The 13273-nt window shown below is 42.0% G+C and overlaps 2 protein-coding genes across 2 annotated transcripts; both read right to left on the bottom strand.

Annotated features, from left to right (window-relative positions):
• Positions 1 to 1564: 1564 nt before the first annotated feature.
• LOC143664295 (protocadherin alpha-12-like) lies at positions 1565 to 3991 on the bottom strand. The gene has a single exon (XM_077137971.1). The coding sequence runs from the start codon at positions 3989 to 3991 to the stop codon at positions 1565 to 1567; it is 2427 nt and encodes an 808-aa protein (XP_076994086.1).
• Positions 3992 to 7709: 3718 nt separating this feature from the next.
• On the bottom strand, positions 7710 to 10121 carry LOC143664294 (protocadherin alpha-10-like). The gene has a single exon (XM_077137970.1). It carries the CDS (start codon positions 10119 to 10121, stop codon positions 7710 to 7712), a length of 2412 nt encoding a protein of 803 aa, XP_076994085.1.
• Between the last annotated feature and the right edge of the window lie 3152 nt (positions 10122 to 13273).

The raw sequence follows: 13273 nt of genomic DNA, 5'->3' as shown, positions 1-13273 counted from the left end.
AAAATCTCAAATAATGGCACATCAAATTGAAATGGAAGCTTTCTCTTACTGGTCATGTTAAATACACTTTCTTCAACAAAAAGAATGGGCTAGTGAAAAACTACTCCTAGGAAGAGAAAAATATGATTAAAAGATTCCCAAATGACTTTAATTGAAATTATTCCTACCATTACATTAATATATCAAAAATTTTTAGGCACTCGAATGAGGAATTTTATGATTCTCCTTCATTCTAACATGTACTTTAATTTTTAAATGTATTTACTTCCTAAGACTGAGTTCCCTTACAGAAAAATATTAGAATAACACTACTTAGTTTGAAGGGTTGGTATGTAAATTGGCTGACAAATTATGTATAATGATGTCTCACTCACCCCCTGGTAAATAATGAATACAAAATAAATGTTAGATTTCCTTTTTCTTCTGTTGCTAAATTCACCTAGGAAATTTTTGTCCAATTTTACACCCTTGAACAACTCAAGAGTAGATTCATACTTTCAGAGAAAGGGAATAAGTTTGCAAGTGGGAGAAGTGATTGGGGAAAAAAAAACCAATAAATTTCCTTGTGACTAAGGACATTTCATTATTCTCACATGCTAAATTGTAAAACAGAAAGAGGATAGAGTGAAATATTATTTAAAAAGTCACTATTAGAAATGATAGAAAATAGATCTAATGGTATAATTGTGCCTAAAAAGACAACAAATCTTATCCTTTCTATGCAAAATAGATCTTGCTTTCTAGTTGAATGGTAAACCATAAATAACATTAGTTTTAATATAACTAAATAAAAATTGTGATTTCTCCTACCTAAGTATAAATTTATGGAATAAATATTTAAACAATCTATTCTCCTCAGGGACTAATTACTTTGCTCATGATTTTTAACATAAAATGTGGTTTTGAAGAAAAATTATTTATTATGATTAAATATACAAAGCAAAAAGAAAAAATGCATATAATGAAAGAAATAACACAAACAAGATTTATTAAACACTCTAACTGCCAGCACTGTTCTAAGCTTAATGCATGTTGATTGGTTCACTCAAGCCTCTTCATTCTAAGAACCGCCACATGTCTGCAACATAATCATAAGTGACTCATTTTTACAAATCATGTGTATGTAAATATAAATATATGTGTATACATACTTCTATAAATATAGAGCATAGGTATACATAATTAAAATGTAAAATTTAAATTTGGGGAATCCTGCTAATGGTATCTGGGAACTCTCTGTACAGTTCTTGCAATTTTTCTGTAATCTTGAAATTCTGTTTCAAATTCTTTTTTAATTTAAGTAATATCAAACACCTGACCACCTTAAACTCTAATGTACTAATATTTTTCGAGATTAATCATTCATAGAGAGTAAGGCAAATGATAAGACAGGAAAATGAAGAAGTGTGGGGATCTGTGTCCGCTGATCTAAATAGTTCACCTATTAAAGCAATGTGGGCAAATTCAGGAGGTTCAGTACGGCTAAGAATGCTCATACGATGGAAGAGGAATTCCGTGGCTTAAAGGATAACATTATGAAGAAAAACAGGCTAAAGAGGACTAGTTATAACCTACGAGCAAGTTTCGAAAGACAAAATATATTTAAATAATATGAACGACTTACTTCACTGGAAGAATTTAAACAATTTTCTTGTGACTGCGGAAGGCTGGGGCTGAAGGCCATGAGGTCGGTCTTGGGCGGCCCCTCCCCAGAGCACACCCTCTGCCTCCTCTGCTGCGAGTACGACCAGCTCCCCACCGCGCTGGAGCACACCAGCGTGGGCTTTCCCGGCCCGCACGCGCCCTCCGTAGGCACGGCCGAGCACCGCAGCGCCGTGTACAGTAGCAGCGTGAGCACCAGCAGGCTGGACACGGCACAGATGGCGACGATCAGATACACGTTCACGTCCACCAGCGCCGCCTCGGCTCCCGCCACGCCCGCCGACGCCCGCGACGACGCCTTCAGCGCCTGGCCGCTCTCCACCAGCGACAGCAGCACGGTGGCAGTGGCCGTCAGCGCCGGCTCGCCGTGGTCCTTCACCAGCACCAGCAGGCGCTGGCGCGGCGCGTCCGCCTCGTCCAGGGCGCGCGTCGTGCTCACCTCGCCCGTGTACAGCCCCACGCGGAACGGGCTGCGCGCGCCGCCAGCCGCCGGCTGCAACTCGTACGACAGCCACGCGTTGTAGCCCGAGTCCGCGTCCACCGCGCGCACCTTCGCCACCACGTGGCCCGCGCCCACCGACCGCGGCACCAGCTCGCTCAGCGCGCCGCCCACGCCTCCCGCGCGAGGCGGCAGCAGCGCCGGCGCGTTGTCATTCTCGTCCAGCACGAACACCTGCAGCGTCACGTTGCTGCCCAGAGGCGGAAAGCCCGCGTCGCGCGCGCTCACCTGGAACTGCAGCAGCTCCAGCTCCTCGTGGTCCAGCGGCTGCAGCGCGTACACCTTGCCGCTCTCCGCGTGCACCGACACGTAGCTCGACACGGCGCGCTCGCCCAGCCGCCTCTCCACCAGCGAGTAGGACACCAGTGCGTTCTCCTGCGCGTCCGCGTCGCGCGCCGACACCGTGAAGATGTGGCAGCCCGGCGCGTTGTTCTCCTTGACGAACACCGTGTACTCGGGCTGCGCGAAGGCCGGCGCGTTGTCGTTCACGTCGGCCACCTCCACCGACACGCTGGCCGAGGCCGACAAAGGCGGCGAGCCCCCGTCCCGCGCTGTCACCACCAGCGCATAGGCCGACACGCTCTCGCGGTCCAGGGCGCTGTCCAGCACCAGCGAATAGTAATTCTTGAATGTGGACACCAGCCTGAACGGAACATTGGGCGTCAGAGAGCAGGTCACCTGCCCGTAGGTCCCGGAGTCCCGGTCGGACACGCTAATCAGAGAGATGACGGTGCCCAGCTGAGCGTCCTCTTGCACGGTAAGGGACAGCGAAGTAATCATTACCTCGGGGACGTTGTCATTCAGGTCCAGGACTTCCACCAGGACAGTGCTGTGCCCTGCCATAGAGGGAATGCCTTTATCAATGGCGTTAACGTGAATTTCGTATGCATTATTCTCTTCAAAATCCAGCATCCCATAAATTCTGATTACACCAGTGTCTGGATTTATCGAAAACATACATTTCTCACTCACTGGCAAAGTCATTCTGATTCCATAGGAAATTTCTCTATTAGGTCCATCGTCTAAATCCGAGGCATTCAGTTGAATCACTCTAGTAGAGTTCTCAACATTTTCTAACAACGCCACTTTATAGACAGGCTGGTCAAACTCTGGAGCGTTGTCATTCACATCCAGGATGGTTATTTGAATCTGAACAAATCCTGTTAGTTCCGGCTTACCTTCATCAGTGGCAGTCAGCATTAATTTAAGTTCTTGGGTTTCCTCTCTATCCAGTGACTTCCGAAGAACTAATTCAGGCAATATACTTTTATCGTTTTTCGTTATCATTTTAAGCGCAAAATGCTCATTTAGACTTAACCTGTAGGCCAAGAGAGAGTTTACACCGATATCTGCATCGGAAGCGCCCTCTAGAGGAAAATGAGAGTCCAGCGGGGCAGATTCAGAAATAAGTACCTTTTGTTCTCTTTCTCTAAAGACGGGCGGGTTGTCGTTGATGTCCTTCACCTCCACCTCCACATGGAACACTTGCAGCGGCCTGTCCACGATCACCTCCAGGTGGAGGCTGCACTCCGCGCTCCGCCCGCACAGCTCCTCGCGGTCGATCCGAGCATTCACAAACAAAATGCCGTTCTGCAGATTTACCTCCAGAAGGTCCGCGCGGCCTTTGGACGCCACCCGGAACAGGCGCGGCACCAGCTCGGCCAGCTCCAGCCCCAGGTCCTGCGCGATGCGGCCCACGAAGGTGCCGTGTTTGGCCTCCTCGGGGACCGAGTAGCGGACCTGGCCTCTCCCCGCCTCCCAGGCTGCGAGGAGCAGAAGCGAGAGCAGCAGACGCCGGGCTCCGGGGCTTTCTCGCCAGGAAAACACCATTGCAGATAATGAGGGCTTCTGAGGTCAATTTTAAAGGATCTCTTGCATGGAGTATTTTATGAGCATTCGCGCTTTTCTGTAAGTATATATTTAGTAAATTCTATTCAGCATTCGGTCAATATGGAGTCTATCTTGTTCTTGTGAAGAGTTGGAATCTTTGGGCGCTCGCACAAATTTTCCTTTTTCACCTTTTGAGTGTACAGCGACACCAGGTGACTGATTATGTAAGTACAAAAAAGATCCTGAGGTACTTTTCGGTATGGCCATGTCCTAGGTCATCCTACATTGTTTCTCAAATTCTTTGTATGAATAGTTGCGTGGATCATTTGTGAATGTGCTTTTAGTTAATACATTTTTATATTAGCAACAAAACACAAATACTTTTATTACATTATTTTCATGAACATCTTCAGCTTCAAAGTCTATCATAAGATAATCATTGAAATACAGTATTTTATAAGCTACTATTTAACTATCAAGGAAAATGAAATAAAGAATGGTGTACATCATCCCTACCCTTAATCACTTTAAAATTCACACTGTTTTAATGGTTTTAAATTAATCTTCACAAGCCCTCAATTGTAGGTCTTTAGACAACAGTTAAGACTTTCCTCATTTTGTAAGAAAAGAAACTAAAATATTATTTCTATTGATTTAAAAACATTTCATTTATATAAGTGATTTTATTCACAAATCTAGTGAAGATTTACGAATTTGTGAATTTCATTTTATTCACAAACCTGTAATTCATCACAAATATGGAAGACGTCACTGTTTTGTTTTTTGGATGTTTTAATATAATGACCTCTTCATACAACTACTCTCATTTCCATAATATGCTAAAACGAGTTTCAGTAGAGACTCCAGAAAGTTTTATTCTAGGAGGAGTAAGTCGTATTCTTGTAAGGTGTTGAAGTCTATAAATTTCACAATATTTTAAGGTGGCAATGGAACACTAATTTGAAAAACATCTATTGATGTGTACTGGAGCCTAATCTCATTCACTAAACTCAAAAGAATATGAACTTGATACTGACTTTTTGGTGTTTCCCTCTGAATCTTTCCACGCAGATCAGTTGGTAGTTATTCAGAATATGCTTCTCTTCAGAAATTCAGAATAATGACAATAATGGAAAGGGGGATCAAAAGACCTTTCGTGGTTTTATTTGCTAATTCAAGACCAGCCTTAAGGGAAAACAAGACACAGATAAGAGCCTACAGGTAGTTGTGAACAATTCAATATAGTGTTTATAAGTTCATTATAGTTCAAGTCAAAATATTCACCTCTCCTTTTACATGTAATAATAAAGAAAACTGTGATGTGAAACCCTTACTTAACTAAAAATGAATGACCAAGAATAAGATAGCTAAGAATGGTGCCACAAATATAATTTAAATAAGCTATAAAGCTCTCTCTTAATCAAAAACACATTTGAATTTTGAGGTTATCAGGGTACTTACTTGGTTTGTCTAAGATTACCACCAAGTATCTTCATTTCACATTTTCCATTTTCAAAAATAGCTACGTAATGTAATGCTAAGGTGCTTTAATGAAAATATAGTATTTTATATAGTCCTCACACATTATAGACATAATTAAATTATTGAACAGATAGGAACATCTAAAGGTAGCTTAACACTTCAACAATTGAACTAGAAAACAGACTGAAATTATAATTTTACACCACAGAATGAATATTCTAAGAATAGATATGAAAGATGCTAAATTTGCAGGCCTTAGTCCAGGTAATCTGAAATGATCTAAAATGCACTTTTATTACTTATATAATGTAACGACTTGCAAAATTTTAACCTATACTTAAAACACACCCAACACTTTTATTAAATTTAAATGACAATGAATAATTCCAAGACATTCATTTGGAGATGCACAATAATATGGGTCCTGCCTAACATTCATATATATTTACAAAGTTTCAAAAATAATAGCGTGTTTTAATCATTTTTGACTTTGTAATGTTTTGTAATTTTTATCTTGTCTACTTTTGAATACTTAAATGTTTTTAGCCAATTAATACTGAGGTACAAAGGTAATCACCGACTCCTCCAATAGTATGCCAAGTGGTTTGCTGTGTAATTTTAAGAGGAAAATGCACACCTAGGGTTTTCATCAGATTATCAAAGCATTGTGAGATTCTGCCACCCTACATAAAGCTAAGAAAAGTTAATGACCTAGAAGTAAATGATGTTTTCTAGAATCTTCAGATGTGACTACACCACGGGGAATAAAAATTGAGCAAACACTAAAGAGAAAACATTGAAAATATGATGTGCATGAAATTAGCAGTCAATAGGCATCCACGTTAATATGCATATATTCAGAGGGGAGGAGGTGGAGTGCATGGGCCGGGAATTGAATCCTAGTCTCCCACATGGCAAGGGGGCATACACAACTGAACCACCCATGTACTCTCATGTTAATGGATTCCTAACTTTTCCCTTCCTAGATGAATTCATAAAACTTAGGTACACATGCCTAAGAGCATATATTGCAGATAATTATAAGCCTATATGCATGCCTTGATTGAATAATGTTATTTGCGCTACTTTACTTTGGAAGCATAAATCAGGGAGCTCTGTTTGAGTAAGTGGTAACTGATAAATTTCTTTCCACTCATGAAACAAAATATTAAAATGGACAGAACTTTAAGTTATATAACTTAGAGTATAAGACTGATATTTTTCTGCAAATAAAATGAAAACAGATTTTATCACAGCCATAGAGGCAAAGCTAAAGACCATTTCATCAATCATTTCATTAATTAAAAATATTTAATAAAGGAATGATAATGTTTAACACTGAAGAAAAGAAAAGTAAATCATTTTGAAGAGAATGTAACAGTTCAATTATTGATCCAAGCCTAAGTGAGAAAAACCAAGTGATTTAATAATGAGGAAATATCATGGGAAAAATTGTTAAAAGATAAGGAAGATGAGCAAACTTAACGAGTATCTATATTATAAAAGTAAAGAGGTGAAATGAAATGATATGAGGAGATCATTGAAAAATGGTAATTATTTCAAAATAAGTAAAGGCAGGAGAGTCATTCTTGCACTTTACTCATTTTAACATTTTCTAACCAAACATTAGGAGAAAAGGATTTATTGGCCAAATAAATCCTTCATATTAATTAAAAGACTGAATTTGTGTACATCTTCTGGCATTTCACTAGCAGAACATTATTTTTATGTAAAAAAAATGTTTAAAATGGAGTTCATTAAAAATTGTCCATGATAGTAATGGTAGCACAACATTGTGAACTAATTAACAACACTGAAATATATATCTGAATGTGATTAGAAGGGGAACTATTAGATTGCATGTATCATAATGGAATAAAAATTATTTTTAATCCATAGAGCTACACTACAGAAACAATGAACCCTAAACTAAGCCATGGAGAGTAGTTAATACTATAATTATTAAAAAATGCTATCAATAATTGAAACAAATATTCCACACCAACGCAAGGTGGGATATGGGAATCCCGTATTTTATACATGATTGTCCTCTAAACTGCATCTTAAGGAAGGAAGGAACGAACGAACGAACTAATGAACGAACGAAGGAAGGAAGGAAGAAAACAAAGAAGGAAGGAAGGAAAGAAAATAACTTCAAAAAATAGAAAGAAAAATTGTCCGTGAAATAAACTGAATTTTAAAAATATTTAACATAGATTTCCGTAATAGGGGGGATTTACAGAAAACTCACCTGCCCAAGGTGATTTAGTGCTGCCTCTTGCCTTTCCTCTCCATCTTCTCTATCCAAACTGGGAGGAAGGCTGGGGCTGAAGGCCATGAGGTCGGCCTTGGGCGGCCCCTCCCCAGAGCACACCCTCTGCCTCCTCTGCTGCGAGTACGACCAGCTCCCCACCGCGCTGGAGCACACCAGCGTGGGCTTCCCCGGCCTGCACGCGCCCTCCGTGGGCGCGGCCGAGCACCGCAGCGCCGTGTACAGCAGCAGCGTGAGCACCAGCAGGCTGGACACGGCACAGATGGCGACGATCAGGTACACGTTCACGTCCACCAGCGCCGCCTCGGCTCCCGCCACGCCCGCCGACGCCCGCGACGACGCCTTCAGCGCCTGGCCGCTCTCCACCAGCGACAGCAGCACGGTGGCCGTGGCCGTCAGCGCCGGCTCGCCGTGGTCCTTCACCAGCACCAGCAGGCGCTGGCGCGGCGCGTACGCCTCGTCCAGGGCGCGCGTCGTGCTCACCTCGCCCGTGTACAGCCCCACGCGGAACGGGCTGCGCGCGCCGCCCGCCGCCGGCTGCAGCTCGTACGACAGCCACGCGTTGTAGCCCGAGTCGGCGTCCACCGCGCGCACCTTCGCCACCACGTGGCCTGCGCCCACCGACCGCGGCACCAGCTCGCTCAGCGCGCCGCCCGCGCCTCCCGCGCGAGGCGGCAGCAGCGCCGGCGCGTTGTCGTTCTCGTCCAGTACGAACACCTGCAGCGTCACGTTGCTGCCCAGAGGCGGAAAGCCCGCGTCGCGCGCGCTCACCTGGAACTGCAGCAGCTCCAGCTCCTCGTGGTCCAGCGGCTGCAGCGCGTACACCTTGCCGCTCTCCGCGTGCACCGACACGTAGCTCGACACGGCGCGCTCGCCCAGCCGCCGCTCCACCAGCGAGTAGGACACCAGCGCGTTCTCCTGCGCGTCTGCGTCGCGCGCCGACACCGTGAAGATGTGGCTGCCCGGCGCGTTGTTCTCCTTGACGAACACCGTGTACTCGGGCTGCGCGAAGGCCGGCGCGTTGTCGTTCACGTCGGCCACCTCCACCGACACGCTGGCCGAGGCCGACAAAGGCGGCGAGCCCCCGTCCCGCGCTGTCACCACCAGCGCATAGGCCGACACGCTCTCGCGGTCCAGGGCGCTGTCCAGCACCAGCGAATAGTAATTCTTGAAGGTGGACACCAGCTTGAATGGGATGTGGGACGTTAGGAAGCAAGTCACTTGTCCATTGGCCCCGGAGTCGCGGTCGGACACGCTGATCAGGGCGATCACGGCGCCGAGTGGAGCGTCCTCTGGGACAGGGAGTGATAGTGACGTCACCACCAACTCTGGCGCATTATCGTTGATGTCCAAGATTTCTATCAAAACAGTACAGTGGCCAAACATTGGGGGGTTTCCTTCGTCAACTGCTTCTACCTGAATTCTATATAACTTAGTTTCTTCGAAATCTATTTTTCCAGTTACTTTGATTTCTCCAGAGGCTGGATCCATGCGAAAAGAAGCTTCTATATTGGGGGAGATATCAGTTCCAAAGGAATAAAGCATATGGCTATTTGAGCCCTCGTCCAAATCTGAGGCGTTAAGTCTAATAACTAATTGACCTTTTTTTGCATTTTCCAGTAATTTTACCCGATAGATTGCTTTGTCAAACACTGGAGCATTGTCATTTGCATCCAGAACTGTAATATGTATCTCCAACGTGCCTGTCAGCTCAGGTTTGCCCCTATCTGTTGCTTTGAGCACCAAGAGAAGTTCGGAAGAGACTTCTCTGTCTAAATGCTTTTTTAATACTAGTTCGAGAGGTGTTACCTGTTCTTCATTAATTGGTACTTCCAGCGAGAAATACTCATTGGGGCTCAGTCTGTAAGTCAGCAGAGCGTTGGATCCGACGTCTGCATCCGAGGCGCCCTCTAGTGAAAAATGGGACTCAAGAGCTCTAGTTTCAGAAATAAACAGATTCTTTTGTGTGGCCGGGAATACAGGCGGGTTGTCGTTGATATCCTTCACCTCCACCTCCACATGGAACACCTGCAGCGGCCTGTCCAAGATCACCTCCAAGTGGATGCTGCACTCCGCGCTCCGCCCGCACAGCTTCTCGCGGTCGATCCGAGCATTCACAAACAAAATGCCATTCTGCAGATTTACCTCCAGAAGGTCCGCGCGGCCTTTGGACGCCACCCGGAACAGGCGCGGCACCAGCTCGGCCAGCTCCAGCCCCAGGTCCTGCGCGATGCGGCCCACGAAGGTGCCGTGTTTGGCCTCCTCGGGGACCGAGTAGTGAACCTGGCCGCTCCCCGCCTCCCAGGCTGCGAGGAGCAGAAGCGGAAGCAAGAGGCGACCGGATCGCCCGCCTCCTGGTCTGGAGGCGAACATCATGGCGCTCTTCTAGTTAATAAGTCAATATTTCATGACTGGAAAGGTGTAGTCCTTTTGAGATCTTTTCTTTGAGTCTTTGCTCCTTTGATCCTAACCTATATTTACACTCTACGTGTGTTTCTAATCACTAAAACACCGAACAGTGGAGCTTCTCGTCCTGGGAGGTGATTTTCTTCTGTTAGAAAATCCTCTCTTTGGAGAACAACGACATCCTGTGGTTGAATATGTAAGTGCGCTTGAGTTTTTATGACTTGCTTTCACCTGCATTGCTTCTTTCTTAATTTCTTCATATTGTCCGTGTTTTTCATTGTGGGCTTTTAAAAGTTTTTCATTATATCTCCCTTGTGTGGGAACACTAGCTCTCTAAAGGTGGTTTTGTCTTACAAATTATTTTGGATAGAGACATCCAAAAGAGCATGCCTCTACTGAACTAACTATATTACCACCCATATGATCATGAAAAGCCCATGTTGATAAGATACTAGTGAAACTTTTTTTTAGAGTTTTCGAAATCGATCATTTTGGAATGGCCTCTTACAGTCTACTCCATTCCTAACACTATAATTTCGTGTCGCATAGTCCTTATACTATTTGATATTATTCTAAACATTTGGTCTAACTGTGTAGAGCATAATTGAAGATACAAAACCTCGAAGTTACTACCTCAAATATCAGAATTTCAAATCAATGCTAATATGTAAGCTATTTATCAACTTATCCAAATATTTCTTTGCTTTGCTATTAATGGATTTACCCAGCACTGACACTTGGGAACAAAATATATTTTAAAGAATTTTTCTTATATTAAAGCTCTTTTTCAATCAATGTATTAGCTCAGGGTGAATGTTCTAATTAACATCCTGAAGGGCAACTTTAATTTGCATTATAGCTGTTGCTTAATTGGCCAGATAATCTCCTTCTTACACCACCACCACCACCACCACCACCCGCCAAAAAACTGAACCAGGAATAGAGCCTATATCTGTCTGGTCCTTATATCCATTTTTTCCAGAAATGGTTTAAGAACTAGAATGCAAAGATCGTTATAACCCTATTCATTTACTCAATTTCATTTTCCCATTTTTACCCCAGATTAAAAAAAATAAAATTTGTATAACAGTGTTCATCATTTGCAATAAAATTTATAGAAGAGAGTAGAGAAGAAAGAACTTAAAGAAACAACTTTCAATCCTTCTCATGACTTTAAATAACCAACTATCAAATAACTGAAATCATTCCAGTAAGATGGCAGCCGCTGAGAAAATTCCAACTTTCTCGACTAATAAAAAAGTTGTAAATGGTTTCCTTGGGAATCTAAGGTTTTATGTGAAAGTAAGCTTTGAGTCTTCATTCTGAACATTTTTTAAAATAGCTAGTCAATGACTATAAATCTCGGTAAAAAAAAATTTCTGGTTTTAATCACAGTTAGTTATTTTTAATGGTGAAAGACAAAAGTTCTATACCAATATACTTGCATAAAGAAAACAGCAAGATGAAGTTTTAGCATATGGAAGGGACAAAATGCAGAAAGAGAGATGACTAAATAATGTAAAACCTCCCCATGTTTGCTAACTGCAATAATCCATTCCCTATGGGTATACTCATCCTTCATAGCAGTAGGACTACATTGGTAAATGCGTAATTCTATGTTTCATACTTGTCCAGGACGGTATGCTGAAGATCCAATTCCATTTTTGGCTTAAAGGCTAGCTTTATTTAGTACAAATGAGAGGCAACTTTTAAAGTCCTCAAAGTTCAAGGCTTTCATATACCAAAAATTATTGTATGTCAATAAAACTAAGGATTGGCCACTCATCTCGAAATAGACTACAACAAATATTATGCCAACAAAAACTGAAGACCACTCATGATTAACCTCACTTTAATGATAATAATATGCTAATAAAATGCTAATAATTAGCATTTTAAATATGATTATCAAAATAAGATGCTTAATACAGTTTGAAAAGAAATGGACTAATTCCTTTACCAGCAAGAATGTGAAAAGCAATCCTTGATTTATGAAACTATCTAGTTTCATGTTTCTGAACTGAATGGAAGAAACCATCCAACAAGTTTTTTTTTTATTTCTTTTTTAGTAGCAGACACAGAAGCAAACATTGTCAAATGGAAGTCAATAAATTTTGTCTTTGCAATCTTTCAACTTCTCATTCTGAGCTCTCTCTTCAGTTACACTCCCCATCCTGCACTTCCTCCTTCATAGACCTTAGGATTATCATTTTTGTGAATATTTGTATTTTTAATGGAAATCTATCCATAATAGGGCAAAGTAAAATAAATAGTACTAAATTGGTGAACACAAAATTCTATGTTTCATAACAGTTCAGATGACGAGATGTGTTTAGACAAGACAGTTCAGCTGATATTGAATACCAACATTATAAAAGGCCTAGATACAGGTAGATGTAAGAAGAAGGAAGCCAATATGCAGGTTGATATAAAGCTAAGTTCAAGGATGTTGATGGCTCTGGGGATTTATGATTACAGAAGCTCAGGGAACAATCAAATCCAAAAGTATATAAAAGACAATTTTTAATTTAGAAATCATAATATGTACTCTAGGGAAGAGAAGAGATTGAATTATGTATTGATTTTAAGTAAACTTTGTCTCTTCTTTGGGTATACTCTGAGACATTACCACTTTTGTAAAAAAAATTAACAGAAAAAAAGCTAAATGAAAAATAAAATTAAAAGTCATAGCACTGAAAAATACACAACCCAGTACATTTATATCTATATTAGAAAGAATAGGGAATTATAAATCAAAGATAACCACAAATTATATATACACAATGATGATCATTATCTTTTTGGAAGTTTGGGGGTCCAACCAGCATAATCTTTACCTTGGAGGTTAAGTCACCTCCTAATATTTAGACTAAAAGACTTCAAATTATATGAAATTAAAATCAAAACTTATTATCAATCGATCTCTAGAACCTAGAGACCCGAGACTTGTATGATTAAGCTGACTTCTTAATAAGGAAATAGAAGATACTGGGGTGATACAAGATCTCCAGGGGAACTTTTTTGAGGAGAAGGTATATATTTCATAAACTTATTTGATATAGTAACAAATACACTTTGCACTTTGCATTAATTTCTCTATAATCCCTAAGCGTTAGAGATAT

The sequence above is a fragment of the Tamandua tetradactyla genome, chromosome 20, assembly GCF_023851605.1.
Source record: "Tamandua tetradactyla isolate mTamTet1 chromosome 20, mTamTet1.pri, whole genome shotgun sequence".
Classification (NCBI taxonomy): Eukaryota; Metazoa; Chordata; class Mammalia; order Pilosa; family Myrmecophagidae; genus Tamandua; species Tamandua tetradactyla.
This window is presented reverse-complemented; position numbering and strand designations above follow the sequence as displayed.